This window comes from Hyperoodon ampullatus, assembly GCF_949752795.1.
Source record: "Hyperoodon ampullatus genome assembly, chromosome: 6".
NCBI classification, from domain to species: domain Eukaryota; kingdom Metazoa; phylum Chordata; class Mammalia; order Artiodactyla; family Ziphiidae; genus Hyperoodon; species Hyperoodon ampullatus.
This window is the reverse complement of record NC_136919.1, coordinates 42,622,228-42,639,190: the sequence shown is the minus strand read 5'-3', so window position 1 is coordinate 42,639,190 and position 16,963 is coordinate 42,622,228. Positions and strand designations below refer to the sequence as shown.

General features: G+C 38.0%; 1 protein-coding gene across 1 annotated transcript in view; it reads left to right on the top strand.

Moving 5' to 3' along the window:
* The window catches only part of NAA35 (N-alpha-acetyltransferase 35, NatC auxiliary subunit), a gene marked incomplete at its 5' end in the record, with an annotated part of 96,288 nt that extends 83,656 nt beyond the window's left edge, over positions 1–12,632 (top strand). Inside the window, 7 exon segments of the mRNA XM_079706207.1 lie at positions 115–293; positions 3,262–3,398; positions 5,127–5,194; positions 7,357–7,497; positions 8,120–8,242; positions 11,433–11,513; positions 12,322–12,632. Of these exon segments, the coding sequence (XP_079562333.1) occupies positions 115–293; positions 3,262–3,398; positions 5,127–5,194; positions 7,357–7,497; positions 8,120–8,242; positions 11,433–11,513; positions 12,322–12,381 (789 nt within the window). The 3' untranslated portion in view covers positions 12,382–12,632.
* Between the last annotated feature and the right edge of the window lie 4,331 nt (positions 12,633–16,963).

The window sequence follows — 16,963 nt, the reverse complement described above, 5'->3', positions numbered from 1 at the left end:
TTGAGGTGGTGAGATTTACATTTTCTGCTCGTGTGCTATTTTTAGCTGTATGTTTTTGTAATTCTCTCATTACCTTAAAAAGAAAGTTAATGTTATGATGTTTTGTTGTGATAGGCAGAGAAGGTTGATGCAGCCCTTCACACTATGCTGTTGAAACAGGAGCCCCAGAGGCAACATTTGGCCTGTTTAGGTACCTGGGTCCTTTACCATAACCTTCGAATTATGATACAGTATCTTCTAAGTGGCTTTGAATTGGAACTCTACAGCATGCACGAGTACTATTACATATATTGGTAAGAGAACGATTGGAGTTAAAATTGGTGGTGGGTGGGACATACGTAACATCTGAGAGAGTATCTGTAAAGTAGAGTGTAACTTTGAGGTACTTTTTTATTTACTGTATTTGAAATTTAGTTGTGGGACAATTGAAAAATATCTGTTAAAATTAGAGCTAGATCATCTTAAACATCTTAAGTGTCATAACAATGTACAAATATATTTTTTCTAGCCATTGTAATATTTATTTAAAATTCACTAATAAAAGTGGCTTCAAAGTAAATGGATTAAGTGACGAGCTTTTGTCTGTTTCCAAAGAGAAGAATTAACATACATTTTGCACTGACTTCAGTGATGCTATGTACTAGCTGTGGAATGTACTTAACTGAATTAAAGTTTCAGAATTTGAAGATCTTTCTTCTGAGAAGAAATTATGGCTAAGATTATCATTGGGAGTGTAACTTGCAAACTATGGCCCTGAGGATTTGTCTCAGGAGCTTTGAAGGAGTCGATAAGAGGTGATCTTCAGCAGAGTAGTTCTTTGCTTTCAGTTGGAGATGAGATAAACCTAGTAAGAGGATGCTTGAGAATATTTTAGGCGTGAAAAAGCTGTCACAGAAATAAAATAAGAAAATTGAGAGCTAATGAATTCACTTATCTTACATCTTTTTCTTAGTCTAGTAAAGTATGGTAATTTAGTTGTGGTAATTTTAAAATGGTAATGACCTATTATTGCCCATCACAAACAGCTAAGTTTAATATATTAGATCTTAATATATCTAAGATATATCTAATATAACTAATTAGATCTTAGTTCATCTTTTTAATTCATATTTAAATTATTTAACTTGGTATTTAAGATATTGTATATTCCCTGGAGTCACTGCTGGTGGAGGCAGGAAAGTCATTATTTTCTACACTGTTAACATGGTTTTGTGGTCGTGGCTGCTAGGGCTCTTAACAGGTAATTCTTGGTTATGAAAAACAGATAACAACTCTTACCAACAGGCATTGTTATAGCTACTTGAGATTTTTTTTATTATTAATTCATACTAGACACCCCTATTCAAATGAGGCATTTTATAGGGGAACATGCTCAAGTATTGTGGTTTGAGGCAGCTAATTGGAAGCTTTTGTGCTCTTGATTTCTCAAGATACAATTTTTATATGTTTTTTTGCACAATGGATTGGCAAATGATATTCAGATAAATACTCCATTAGAAATTTACCTGAATACTTGAGCAGATTCATTTCTTCTCTTGTTAACAAAAGAAATTTTAGTTCTGCTTGTAAGTACCCTTCTGGTCTACCTTCATGTTAGTTTTAACTGCTTTTTAGTTTCAGAATTACAGATTGGGCTCCAATATTTTCATAAGGTATATATACACTGTTGTTGTTCTTCATGAATGTGATTCCTAAAGCATGTGGACCCTTTCAAAATCAGTAGAAAACAGTGATTCTTAAATTTAGTGTGCACCATAATCACTTGAAAGCAACTTGCTGGGGCTCTGTTCCTAGAGTTCCTGGTTTACTAGGTCTAGGGTAGGACCCACCGAATCATTTGCATTTCTAACTGCTTTCCTGGTAAGACTGCTGCTGGTCCTGAGATCACAATTGAGAATTGGTATAGAATATTAGCACACTGACTCTCCTTAGATATAATTGTGTATTAATTTTGATAAAGCACTTAATAAAAGCTCATTGAAATATCTGATATTTGAAAGGAAAGTCCTGAATTGTGCCAGCTATCCCCTTTCATACACACACATACTGGTTTGCTTTAACTGCCAGGAAGCGTAGTGCTCAGTTTAGCTTTAAGATACAGTACCTAAGTCATTCCAGGTGTATCTTTTCATTTGTTTTTGTTTTTGTTTTTTTCCCATGCCACATGACTTGCAGGATCTTAGTCCCTGACCAGGGATTGAACCTGGGCCACTGCGGTGAATGTGCCAGGTCCTAACCACTGGACTGCCAGGGAATTCCCTTGTTTTGCTTTAAAATGTTCTTTTTTTATGTTTTATTTTTTTAATGTGTTTTAATATTGTAACCTGCCTTATAACCATTTGAAAAATTTGGGGAATAGGTGTCATACACTCAAACTTGATCATAATAAAATTTCTTATAAATCTTTGATTTTCATTAATGTAATAGTGGTCCTTAATTGTATTTAAAGAATATATATTCATATCCTAGATTTAAATTGCTTTTCTGGCTTAAGAGAAAGTACTGTTCGTTAGTTTAAACTTAGGAAAATTTAGTATCTCGTGGAATAATCTGTATCCCATTTCCTTATTGAGCAAACTCAAGTAAATTATATGCTTGCATGTTTATAATTTTTTATTTTTTCTGTACTTGTTTCCTTTTGTAATTAATAACAAAATAAGACATTTACTTAATAGGTTTAGGAGAAATGTGACCTATATTGATATAGTAAAAACAATTTAATGGCCATTCATTTGATTTACATATATGTACATAATTATCAAGAAATCTCTTTTTAATTGAAGTATAGTTGATTTACAATATTGTGTTAGTTTCTGGTGTATAGCAAAATGATTCAGTACTTTTGCAGATTCTATTCCATTATAGGTTATTACAAGATAATGAGTATAATTCCCTGTGCTATGTAGTAAATCCTTGTTGCTTATCTTACTTTATATATAGTAGTTTGTATCTGTTAATCCCATACCACTAATTTGTCCCTGCCTACCAGAAATCTTTAGAAAAGTTGTAAAAGTAATATCGTTGTAGGAAATTAAACAAAATTTTCCATATTGTGTGGCAACAAGTAAGGGAAATTTAATCATCTGTAATGCCCATTTCTTATAAGATCTAATCTATCAGTTATCTAATTGAATAATTTTGTTTTTGAAAAAAACTTTTAAAGCATTATAAAAAATATCTCTTTATTAATACTAGTACTTGCGTTGACCAAGCTATCTCATTTAGACATCTGCCATTAACTAACATTTTCTTTCCATTAAGGTATCTCTCTGAATTCCTTTATGCATGGTTGATGTCAACATTAAGTCGTGCCGATGGCTCTCAGATGGCAGAGGAAAGGATAATGGAAGAGCAGCAGAAAGGCCGTAGTAGTAAAAAAACAAAAAAAAAGAAGAAAGGTAAAAAAAAAAAAAAAAAGGTGCTGTGAATTTTTTTTGGAATTTATTTATTTTTATACAGCAGGTCCTTATTAGTTATCTATTTTATACATATTGGTGTATATATGTCAGTCCCAATCTCCCAGTTCATCCCACCACCACCACCACCCCCGTTTCTCCCCTTGGTGTCCATATGTTTGTTCTCTACATCTGTGTCTCTGTTTCTGCCTTGCAAACCAGTTCATCTGTACCATTTTTCTAGATTCCGTAAATATGTGTTAATATACAATATTTGTTTTTCTCTTTCTGACTTACTTCACTCTGTATGACAGTCTCTGGGTCCATCCACTTCTCTACAAATGACCCAGTTTTGTTCCTTTTTATGGCTGAGTAGTATTCCATTGTATATATGTACCACATCTTCTTTATCCATTCATCTGTCAATGGGCATTTAGGTTGCTTCCATGACCTGGCCGTTGTAAATAGTGCCGCAATGAACATTGGGGTGCATATGTCTTTTTGAATTATGGTTTTCTCAGGGTATATGCCCAGTAGTGGGATTGCTGGGTCATATGGTAATTCTATTTTTAGTTTTTTAAGGAACCTCTATACTGTTCTCCATAGTGGCTGTATCAGTTTACATTCCCACCAACAGTGCAAGAGGGTTCCCTTTTCTCCACACCCTCTCCAACATTTGTTGTTTGTAGATTTTCTGATGATGCCCATTCTAACCGGTGTGAGGTGATACCTCATTGTAGTTTTGACTTGCATTTCTGTAATAATTAGTGATGTTGAGCAGCTTTTCATGTGCTTCTTGGCCATCTGTATGTCTTCTTTGGAGAAATGTCTGTTTAGGTCTTCTGCCCATTTTTTGATTGGGTTGTTTCTTTTTTTAATATTGAGCTGCATGAGACTGTGAATTATTTTTAAGCTTAAGAAATAAATAACATTGGAGTGAGCTACCTGTGCATTTTAATGGGTGAATTGGTCATTATATTTTAATTCTCACCCATCCTCTCTTCAGAAGGTATAAGGGTAGAAACTGAGTCACAATATTGGTACAAACCTTTTGGTTCCTTTTCTTGCTTTTCTTTTACTACTTTGCTATTTCATGTGTCAGAGGACCTTAGGACAAGAAGAAGTAGCCACATGGAATAAGATAGGTTAAGGAACAAGACAGCAGGAGACTTTTGATACTCTTTTGACAGAAGGCTGACAGCTTAGGAAGGAAGGAAATCTGAAGTTGTGCTGTTACAGTCAGCACAGAAAGATGATTACAGAGCACTTCGGCACACTGCCCAAGGACCATGAGGAGAAAGAAATGTTTCAAAGGGACTCCCCTGTTAATCACTCATGGGAGGGTACAGATAGGCTACAATTGTTACAAAATAGTGCTTTGTGTTCCCTTCAGATTTCAACACTTTGGGTGGGTCATTAAATGACTTGTATCCATGGCTTTCCTATAAAAGAAGTCCCTGTATTGTGACTTGAGAAGAAATTACAATTAATTCATACTAAAATCTTGAGGTATTAACTATTTGGGAACACAGTTATTGTTTAAACTTTCTGCTATATTTTATTATTTGTAGAGTTGGGCCATAAAATAAAATTTAGCCTGTAGGAAGAAACTGTTTGAAATTTTAATTTAGTAAACAAGGTAGAAAGAAGGGTTTTTTAAATTTAGATTTCTCCTGCAGTAATGCAAGAGGAGGAGGGAAAGAGTTTGGATGATTTTCTTTCTAATTACAGTTCGCCCATTGAGCCGAGAGATCACAATGAGCCAGGCGTATCAGAATATGTGTGCTGGAATGTTTAAAGTAAGTTGCTACATTGCTATTACTTTGTTTACTTCTTGGGTTGGCCAAAAGGTTCGTTCAGTTTTTTTCTGTAAGATGGCTCTGGTAGCACTTAGTTGTCTTTAACTTCATTCGAAACAATTTTGTTAGATTGTATGTGACAGCTGTCATATTCAGTGTGCATTTAAAAAAAGACATCAAAATTGGTGAATTTTTGTGTAGCCATTTTAATATTGAAATGGAAGAAAAGCAACATTTTCGGCATATTATGCTTTATTATTTCAAGAAAGGTAAAAACACAATCGAAACGCAAAAAAAGATTTGTGCAGTGTATGGAGAAGGTGCTGTGACTGATCGAACATGTCAAAAGTGGTTTGCAAAGTTTTGTGCTGGAGATTTCTCGCTGGACGATGCTCCATGGTTGGGTAGACCAGTTGGAGTTGATAACGATCAAATTGAGACATTAATTGAGAACAATCACCGTTATACCACGCGGGAGATAGCCAACATACTCAGAATATCCAAATCAAGCACTGAAAATCATTTGTACCAGCTTGGTTATATGAATCACTTTGATGTTGGGGTTCCACATAAGTTTAGTGAAAAAAACCTTCTTGACCGTATTTGTGCATGCGATTCTTTACTTAAACGTAATGAAAACGTTCCATTTTTAAAACAAATGGTGATGGACAGTGAAAAGTGGATACTGTACAATAATGTGGAATGGAAGAGATTGTGGGGCAAGTGAAATGAACCACCACCAACCACACCAAAGGCTGGTCTTCATCCAAAGAAGGAGATGTTGTGTATTCGGTGGGATTGGAAGGGAGTCCTCTATTATGAGCTCCTTCGGGAAAACGAAACGATTAATTTCAACAAGTACTGCTCCCAGTTAAGACCAACTGAAAGCAGCACTTGACGAAAAGCATCCAGAATTAGTCAACAGAAAACGCATCATCTTCCATCAGGATAACGCAAAACTGCATGTTTCTTTGATGATCAGGCAAAAACTGTTACAGCTTGGCTGGGAAGTTCTGATTCATCCACCGTATTCACCAGACATTGCACCTTTGGATTTCTATTTATTTTGGTCTTTACAAAATTCTCTTAATGGAAAAAATTTCAATTCCCTGGAAGACTGTGAAAGGTACCTGGAACAGTTCTTTGCTCAAAAAGATAAAAAGTTTTGGGAAGATGGAATTATGAAGTTTCCTGAAAAATGCAGAAGGTAGTGGAACAAAAAGGGTGAATATGTTGTTCAATGTAGTTCTTGGTGAAAATGAAAAATGTGTCTTTTATTTTTTCTTGAAAACCGAAGGCACTTTTTGGCCAACCCAATAAAATGAACCCTCTTCTGTGATTCTTTCCAGGTTCTAATTTCACCTTTATTTTTACTATCTGCTTGAAAATTACCTTTTTTCCAAGGCTAGTGGTTTATATTAATTTGTTTAACAAATATTGAACCCTTGTCATGTGTCAGATATCTTGTACTGGCTACATTGAAGCATACCAAGTGTAATCAGATGTGATCCTTGTGTCACGTGCCTAGTTAATGACAGGCCAGGTGACATATATGTGGCATAGGTACTAAGAGAAGGAAGAGTTTACTTCTGATTGATGATCAGGAAAGGTTTCTTAGAAGAGATGGGGTCTGGATTTTTTTTAGAAGTGTATTAGGAATGGGGCAAGCTCCACAGTAAATGGCTTAAGCAAAGCAGCCATTTTCAGGAGTTAGTAACTCTTAAGTTGTGCTTGGCAATTCAAGAAATTATTTAAGGCAACTTATATTAAAATACATAAAACAGAATATGGCCTTCTGTTTGAAAAACAGGACCAGTGCTTTTCTTATAAAAATTATATTCTACTTTTTCTTCAGGAGCTTTTACTTGAAGGTTTCAAAGCTATTATAAAAGCATTAGGAAGAATACTGTGCATGTGGCATCATTTCACTAGGAAAATTAGTAATATATTAGACACTGGAACTTGAACATTTTTTGTATAAAAGGTGGCTCAGGATATCAAAATGAATACTAAAGCCAGTTTTTCTCTTCCTGTTTCTGATTTCTGAGCCTTTTTTTGATTAACTGTGTAAATAGCTGTTTTTTATTTTCTAGTCTGTATTAATGAGGATGTTCACATTTTCATATTAATACCATCTCTTTTTCTCTCTTTTTTTACTATAGACCATGGTAGCATTTGACATGGATGGCAAAGTACGAAAACCCAAGTTTGAGCTCGATAGTGAACAAGTTCGATATGAGCACAGATTTGCTCCATTCAACAGTGTAATGACACCACCGCCAGTGCACTATCTGCAGTTCAAGGTGAACCTGCGCCTTAAAATAATTGTAAAATAGTTAGTCTTAGACCTCCTTGGAGATGGGCTGTTCGTACCTAGCCATTTTGTTAAAATAGTCAAGTCAAACTAGTATTGGATCAATGGGATAAAGTGATAAAATAGCAGTTTTAAGTAGTAGGAAAATTATTTGACTTTGGATATACTCATCACATTAACAGTTATTTAAATATGACAATAATATGAGGTGTGGTATATGAAGGTTGAAAATTGAATAGGAAAAAAATAGGGACATGCCAAGTGTTTGCTTTAGTGTCTGTATGTGAATGGATAAACAATGTAGAATTTAATTAAAAAAAGGTATTTTAGGGCTTCCCTGGTGGCGCAGTGGTTGAGAGTCCACCTGCCGATGCAGGGGACGTGGGTTCGTGCCCCGGTCCGGGAAGATCCCACATGCTGCGGAGCGGCTAGGCCCATGAGCCATGGTCGCTGAGCCTGCGTGTCCGGAGCCTGTGCTCCGCAATGGGAGAGGCCACAACAGTGAGAGGCCCGCGTACCGCAAAAAAAAAAAAAAAAAAAAAAAGTATTTGAGTTTTTTCATATTAAGCGTGTTTTAAATAATAGTATTTTTTTTTTTTTTTTTTTTTTAGGAAATGTCTGACCTCAATAAATACAGCCCTCCTCCTCAGTCTCCAGAACTGTATGTGGCAGCTAGTAAGCACTTTCAGCAGGCAAAAATGATATTGGAAAATATCCCAAACCCAGACCATGAGGTAAGACTGTAGTCACAGTAATTCTAGAGGAAAAGCTTGGCAGGAAGTACCTATCTTACTACTGGGTGACAGTTTAATTATAAAACGAACCTTACAGTATTAATAAATGAAGCCTGTCAATGTTTCTGCTAAGGATTTCAAATAGCTTTGCTAACCTAACCTTGTCAGACTTAAAATTATTTGATGAAAGAAGTGATGTAAATATCTCCTTTGTGTACATTTAGAAATCAATGCAAAGAGAAATGAAGACTTAGAACCATAAAGTAAACAGAAAGAATAGAAATAAGATCCAGATTGATGCACAGTTCAGTTAAGATTAACATTTTTGGGGGCTTCCCTGGTGGCGCAGTGGTTGAGAGTCCGCCTGCCGATGCAGGGGACACGGGTTCGTGCCCCGGTCTGGGAAGATCCCACATGCCGCGGAGCGGCTGGGCCCGTGAGCCATGGCCGCTGAGCCTGCGCGTCCGGAGCCTGTGCTCCGCAACAGGAGAGGCCACAACAGTGAGAGGCCCGCGTACCGCAAAAAAGATCTATATAATTATATTTTAACACAGTAAACTATAAATCAAAAAATGTTAATCTTTTTTTAGGTCTAAAAAATGATCTGGTCAATTATCCCAGGAAGTAAAAACAACTGTATTCCACTTGACCATTTAAAATAAAGACTGTTGTTTTTAAAGACTATTTTGAGTATCATTCTACAGAGTTTAGAACTTGTAAAATATAAAATACTGTTTCAGCCTTCTGTTAGTCTCATAATTTATACCTAATTTTATTGAAATGCATTTATTCTGTAAATGAGAGTTACCTGTAACACACAGACCATTTTGTGGAGTATATCTTGGTACAGCCTCCATGGAAGGGTATTTTAGCAATCTGTCAAAAATCACATGTCCTTAGGCCCAGAAATTCTGCTTCTTGGGATTTATTTTATAGATACATGTGCACGTGTGGGAAATGATGAATATACAAGAGTATTTATTACAGCAGGATTTGTAATAGTAAAAAAATGAGGAAACTTAGTGTCCGTCAGAGGGAACTGTTACATGATTTTTCATCATGCAGTAGAGTACCATGCAGCCCTAAAAAGGACAAGGAAGATATTTATTTACTGTAATGGAATGTTCTTCAGAATATAAGAAGTTTAAAAAGCAAGCTTAAAATCTGTATGTATAGTCTGCTGCCGTTTCAGTCAAGGGGAAGAAAGGAAGACTACATGTATGTGTGCCAATATTATATGAATATAACATATCTCTGGAAAGATACATAAGAATTAATAACAGTGTTTGCTTCTTAGGAGGGTTGCTAAGTGCCTTAGGGAAGAGGGGTAGGAGAGAGATGACTTTTTAAAAAAATCATATATAGTCACGTAATGAAAGAAAATAAAAGGGGGGAGTGTAAAAATTAGAGGAAGGTGCCTGTAATAGATGGAATATTTCTTTTAGTGGACTTCATTTATTTAACTCAACAAATATTGTTGAGTGCCTACTATGTCCTAAGCACTCTGGTAGGTTCCAGCAGGGAAAAAACACAGAAATCTGGGCCCTCCTGGGGGCAGGGGAGGCAAGCAGTAAATAAATGTTATATAGTGTATTAGAAGATCATAAGTACTATGAAGAAATATCAAGCTGGGAATAGGGATAGTGAATGCTACAAGGAGGCAGGTGGAGGGGATTAGACATTTTTAAATAAGTTGGCCACTGAGCAAGTCCTGGAAGAAGGTGAAGAAGCAAGTCACGTGGCCCTCTGGGGATGGAGCTTCTAGGCAGAGGGATCCACTATGTGTAAAGGTGCAGAGGTAGGAGTGTGCCCTGTTGTATTTGAAGAATAGCCAAGGGCTTTTTTTTGTTATGGCCTCTCCCGTTGCGGAGCACAGGCTCCGGACGTGCAGGCTCAGCGGCCATGGCTCACGGGCCCAGCCGCTCCGTGGCATGTGGGATCTTCCCGGACCGCGGCACAAACCTGTGTCCCCTGCGTCGGCAGGCGGACTCTCAACCACTGCGCCACCAGGGAAGCCCACCAAGGGCTTTGTGTTGGAATGAGGTGAACAAGCGGGTGAGCTGTTGGAGAGTTTTGAGCAGAGATGTGACCAGATCTGATTTTTGTTCTAAAGGATCACCCTGGCCACTGTGCTGAAAATAGACTGTGGTGGGACCAAGGGTGGTAGCAGGGGAGCCAGTTAGAGGCCATAGCTATGATCCAGTTGAAAGGTGGTGGTGTCAGTGGATCAGAAGTGATTGCGTCCTCTATGAATTTTAAGGCCTAGCCAATGGGATTGATTGATGGTGATGTATTGGATGTGGGGTAAGAGAAAGAGAGTCAAGGATGGTTTTGAGGTTTTTGGCCTGAGCACCACCAGGGTGGATTGAGTCATGTAGGGAAGACTGCAGGCTGGAGCACGGGGGAGGTGGGCTGGGAAGGTCTGGAGCTCAGTTTTGGACATGGCTTTTGGATGTCCAAATGGAGTAGTCATGTAGGTAAGTGGATATGTGATCTGGAGCTGAGGAGGAGCAGTTCCTGAACTCGTGGTGACGTGTCAAGTGAGGTCACTAAGAAGAGGGCAATGGGAACTTGTTTTCCTTCAAGTTGCCCATTACTTCCTCTTAAGAGAAGTGAATATTCCATTCCATTGTTATTCATGTGTTCAGGAAAAGCCTTTTAGACAAATGGTTGTCAGAAGTAACAGTTAACACTTAAAGGATACTTATTACCTGCCAGGTGTGTGTCTCAGCTCATAATATATATTAACTCACTTAATCCTCAGAACAAATCTTTGTGGGATAGGTAAATTATTATTGCTGTTTTTACAGATGAAGAAACTAAGGAACAGAGAGGTTAGAAAACTTCCAGAGGTTTCATAGCTAGTAAGTGGCAAAGCTGCAATTCGAAAATGGACAGCTTAACTCCAGAGTCCGTGCCCCAAACACTATATTGTATTGTCTTTGTAGGACTTTGCAGTGTAATGTTCTTTCGTTTTAATGAAAATGAGATACAGTAGCCCTTTCAAGTTTTCATGGTTGACTACTAGAGTCCTCTGTTACTAAAAGACGTATGATGGTGTTCATGTTTTTAAATTGCATTTTAATAAAATATCAACACTTACATTGTGCCAATTTCCTCTTATCTATAAATCAATACATTTTGACTATGAATTTTATGTTTTGATAGCTTAATGTTGCTCATTGTTTAGGTCAATAGAATTTTAAAGGTTGCCAAACCCAACTTTGTGGTTGTGAAGTTATTGGCAGGAGGACACAAAAAGGAATCTAAGGTAAGTATATTGTAGGGAAAATAAATGGTCTTAATTTATTGTAAAACTTCATTTTTTTTTCCAGTAAGATGAATAAATATTACAAAACGCTTATAAAAACCATTCTGAAAGAGATTCAGTGGCAGAAAATAAATTAGAGCTTGCCGTTCTTCCTTGAAACTTAAAGATTTTGTTGACTTAAAATCCCATCTTCGCTTCCATGTAAATTACTGAATGACTTAAGGTAATAAAAGAAAATGTGTGTAAACAAATTTATGGAAGAGTTATTTAAAAAGTCATCTGCCTTTTGAAAAGTGAATGCTTCAATAATTAGAGACTTTAATGGCTCAGGACATGGAAGATTCTGTAAGCTTCCGTTGGTAATGCTGTTGTATCATTAGTGCTGTATCAACATTCGGTGCAGAAGTTAAGAGGCCAACCACCGAGGCGTTTTTGGTGGCATTTGCCCATTATATACATACGTCTGTTTGTTTACTCCCATTGCTTTTCTGTGATCTCTCTTATCTCCTGCTTTGCTTTAGCAGTGATTCATTTAATTGCTCAGGAGTATCAGCACCCTGGAACTAAAAAAAAATTGCTGGCCCATGACCTTTTCCTGTAATTTAAGTCCATTTTCCTTTGTTAACTATTCTCTGAAGTTAGAAAACCACTGCTCAGCATGTTTTCTAATGACCTTCATAAATCCAGAGATAAGCTACATCATTTTCTTTTAAATCTCTTTTGTGCTGCCTTGTCTCTAAATAGTCTTTATTTTGTTTACTGTCTGAATATGTATAAGATACATTAATTGACTTTGTTTTCTTTACAGGTTCCTCCTGAATTTGATTTCTCTGCTCACAAATATTTTCCTGTTGTGAAACTTGTTTGAAAGAGAGACTGAAAAGGTGACCAAAGAGGTGAAGTCTACTTTCAGATTCTACTCTTAGAGGATCTATCCATCAGTCTTACATGAAGTGAAATGGATTTCTTGGGTAACAACCCATTATAAGGAATACTTTTTATTTGACAGCCTTACATGACATGAATGAAAACTGCTGTTTTAAAGTGGTTTATTATGTTCCATGGATGAAACTGGTCTTATTGAATGCATTGATGAACATTATATGGTTTTATTACAGATTTACTCAGAAATCATTTTTTATGAATGATTGAGTGAAAATAGTGTTTGTAAAGGTTAATAAATTTGACAAAAAATGCACTACTGGAGATGAAAAACAATAGCACTTTGTTGATACATATTAAGAATTGAAGGTGTTTATTACTCTTAATGTTTGAGTAGTTCAAACAAATTATCCAAAAGAAGTTTCAAATTAAGGGATTTTTTAAACACATGGGATTTGGGCAAAATACATTTAAAAGGGATTTTGGGGGGGCTCCTAGCTATATAGGGAGACTAAATTACATGGGGATTGTGATTTTATGTGTCATGGTATCTTAAATTATATACCTGTCAGAATATAGATTTTTTTTTAATCCTTTAACTGTTACTTTTGGCACTTTTAAAAGATTACACATCATGTTTGCTAGTGACATTATTCAAAAGATAAGACTGTATAGATTTGTTCATTTTTAGAGTTAGGTTTCAACACGGCATACTCCTTTTTGTTTACTACTTCACAGTTTAGCCCATCAGACATTTTCAGTCAGGGTCTTTCCAGCATCTTCTGGCTTTGAAAATTGACTTAAATCACCTATACCTACAAACGCCCAGTGCCAGTGGCTTCACCCTTCTTCCTTTGCTGCCAATTCCTCTTCCTGTCTCTGCTCTGCTGTTCTGTGTCAAGCTGCCATGGCCTCTGGGGGCCTTTCCTTCTCCTCCACAGGAAGCAATACTATTAGCAGAATGAGCTACCCTGCGCCTAACTTAAATTGACTTTTGGCTTGGCTTAAGACTAGCAACCATTTTATATTTGCTCTGTGGTTTCTGAGTTTCAAATATCCTAATTCTTATTTGACACCTTTCTTGCAAATGTGATTATTGAAACTTTATTTCTGGAAATATTTGCAAGCAGCTAACCTGAGCAAATCTTGCCAGTAAGAACTTTCCTGACCCCCTCCTTCGTGGCTGTTGAAGTAGACTGGCGACACATGTGTCATCCAGGAACAGCCAGTAGGCATCCTGAAATCTCAGAATCCAGAAATCTTTAAAAATAAAGTAGGCTGTACAGTAGAAACTTGAGCTATGAAGAGATAAAGAATATACATGTTGTTAGCTATTCGGTTAGTTTTTTGAGAAGGAACACTGTTCCTGGCTGGTAATTTCTGAACACTTCAAACAAAAAAGACAAAGAAATGGTAGAAAAGAGGCAGTAGAAGAATTAAAAGATAATGCATGGACGATAAAAAACAGCAAGATTTTGCAAACCGCCAAGAAGAGCCTGAGGCAAGCTAGAAGAATGCGGGTCAGGGCCACCAGGGACTGTTGGATTAAGAGGGCAGTCTGGCATTTTTTAAATGATGTCTAATTAGGTCAGCTAATGTAAATGAAAGTTACTGAGCAAGTGTTCTGCCTAATTAGAGAGCATCTAAGGCTGTTTTTTCAGGAGTGGGTCTTCTTAAGAGCAGAGTGTTGGGCCTCCCTGGTGGCGCAGTGGTTGAGAGTCCGCCTGCCGATGCAGGGGATACGGGTTCGTGCCCCGGTCTGGGAGGATCCCATATGCCGCGGAGCGGCTGGGCCCGTGAGCCATGGCCGCTGAGCCTGCGCATCCGGAGCCTGTGCTCCGCAACGGGAGAGGCCACAACAGTGAGAGGCCCGTGTACCGCAAAAAAAAAAAAAAAAAAAAAAAAGGAAGAGCAGAGTGTTCCTAAGTTTTAACTGCAGGTTTCTAAACAGAAAAGCTGAAAGTTACATTTTTTAGAACTTTTAAAATATCTGCCATTCGAGGTGCTAAAAAAAATGATGGGGGAAATAAGACCACCTCTCCCCTCACAGATCTAGCAACTTTAAGAATGCAGGAAAGCAGACAGGTCTTTATCCTGGGGAAACGCAGTATGCTGGTGTAGGAGAACCACCTCACATAAAAGATTTATGGAGAAAGTCTCCATCTCATCTGGGTCCCAAAGGTTAATAAAGAGGCATTAGCTGGTAAAGGGGTCCTAGACAGGGACACAGATGTGCACAAGCCTGAGATGAGAAGGTGGCAGTTTGACTAAAGTATAGAGCAGGACAAGGGACTGGAGGGATGAGCTTGAGAAGAGGCCAGTCCTCCAGAACCTGGGAAGCCAGGTGAATGAATTTGACTGTCGATGTTGGTGGATACCACTAAAAGGTTTGATTCGGGGAAACAACAGGATCAGATCAGATCTGCTTGCTCAAGACTGCTGGTTCAAAAGGGAACAAGGCTGTAGGCAGGGAAGCTCCTTCGGTGAGAGGAAATGATGGTTGGTCTTAAACTTAATTAAGTTAGTGGCAGAGGGAATAGAGGAAAGTGAATAGAATCAAAAGATAAAGGAGGTACAGGACTCGGTAATGATTGGGTGAGTTTGTGGGAATCAAGGGTGATGATTCATAGGTTTTATGGCTTTGCTAACTAGATGGAGTGGTGCCATTTGCTTATATAGGCAAAATAGGAGACGAGGTTTGGGGATAAAGATTGTTTTAGATGCTTTTTTGTTTGTTTCCTTTTTTGGCCGCGTGGCTTGCGATATTTTAGTTCCCCAACCAGGGGTTAAACCCAGGCCCCCCAGCAATGGAAGCGTGGAGTCCTAGCCACTGGACCACCAGGGAATTCCCTGTTGAGATGTCGTTGAAAGACATCGTAGTGAAGACAGCAAGTAGTCTGGTGTGGATCTGAAAGGTGCATTCTTGGGCAGACATGAACTGAGGACTAAGTGGCTGCAAAGATGTAAACTAAAGCCTGGACTGGGAGTTGCAATTGCTCAGGGAGCCTGTAGAAGAGCCTGAGATTAGTCCCAAGGAATAGAGTTGGCACAGCCAAGTTCTAAGAGTGGGCCAGGGAACAGGGGTTGGGGGAGCAGGTAGATGAAACATAAGTGAGCACCTTAAAATCATGCCCTGCCACCTTCTGGCAAAGTTTTTATGTCACTATTTTCATAAGACTCTGACTTTTCTAAAACATTACCTCAGTTATTGGTCAAAGAGCACCCTGTTTAGAAAAGTTTAGGAGAGTTCTGCTCCGGCTATGCAAAAGCATGCAAAGGAGATTTAGCCAGAAGATAAACAATGCAGGGCCACAAACAACTGAAAGGCCTAAGATAAGGACCAAAATGGGCCCATTGGATCTGACAAAGGTTGCTGGCGACAACAGGGAGACCTTTCTTGAAGAGGTGGGGCAGAATCTGGAGAGTAAACTGAGGTGTGAGTGAGTGGGGTGAAGTAACGGAGACAGAGTCATTGCGAAGAGCTGACTTCCGTAGTCATCCTTGCCCCACCCTGTTCTCGGAGGAGCTGGTATGATCGTAAAAGATCCACTATTCTCTGGTTAATGATATAGTCTTCACCTACCGACGCCCAATTTGGCCACTTCATTTCTGACTTCTCCCCTTGGCTTCTGAAGCTGCAGTTCTGTTGCTTTTCCTCTGACCAGCAAGCCTCTTCTCTTGGATAGCTTCCCTTTATCCTTCGAGTTTCAGCTGAAACTCTTCAGAGAAGGCGTCTCCATCTCCTGGTTAAGGCCAAACCCTTTAAAAGTGCTTAGCATTTTCAGTTGTAATTTAAATAGTTAATTGTTTCTGTCTTCCCAGCTGTAGTATAAACTTGAGAAAAAGGCCTTCATTGCTCCAGAACCTACTCACTCAATTAATGGGATGTGGATCTTTTAAAAATGTAAAAGATATCCTGGAGGCAATTTGTTGGAAAACTGAATAGAGGAGGTAAAACAAGGCCTCCAGGGCTCCCTTTAATATCAGAGACACTTGATGGTGAGAACACAGGACACTAAGTGCAGAGGAATTTGGAAGTAGGACTTAGAGGTGGCAAGTTGGGAGTCTGGTAGCTTTACCCCTAAACAGTTTGCTTCCAGTGAAGTGAAGAAGTTGCATTCACTTAACTATAAGACTTTTTTCTGTAGTCCTCTGCTAACATTGCCTTCTATTCCTTCTATTTAAAAAGAGAATGTATCAGCTTTTCCAGGATCACATAAAGTTATGTAAAACTCTGAATTTCTAAACTACTGCAAAGATAAAGATAAAATACCTGCAACCTTCTGTTTAGAATTCAAACATTAAGCCAAGTTTAAAGGAAAGTGTGGTGCTTTGTTTTGACCACAGATGTGTTATCTGTTGACTTCCCAAATAACTTCTGAATGAACCCATCTCAAAAAACGAGAGCAAGGATGTTACTATACCAAGATATCCTTCACAGGGGAAAAAACTGGCAGTTGTAGACTGCTGGTTAAGGTCACAGAACTACTTTTTTAAATGATGCTCAGATGTTAAATGTTGATAATGCAGCAGCTTTTTTGGACTGAGTTAAAACATTCAGGTGATTT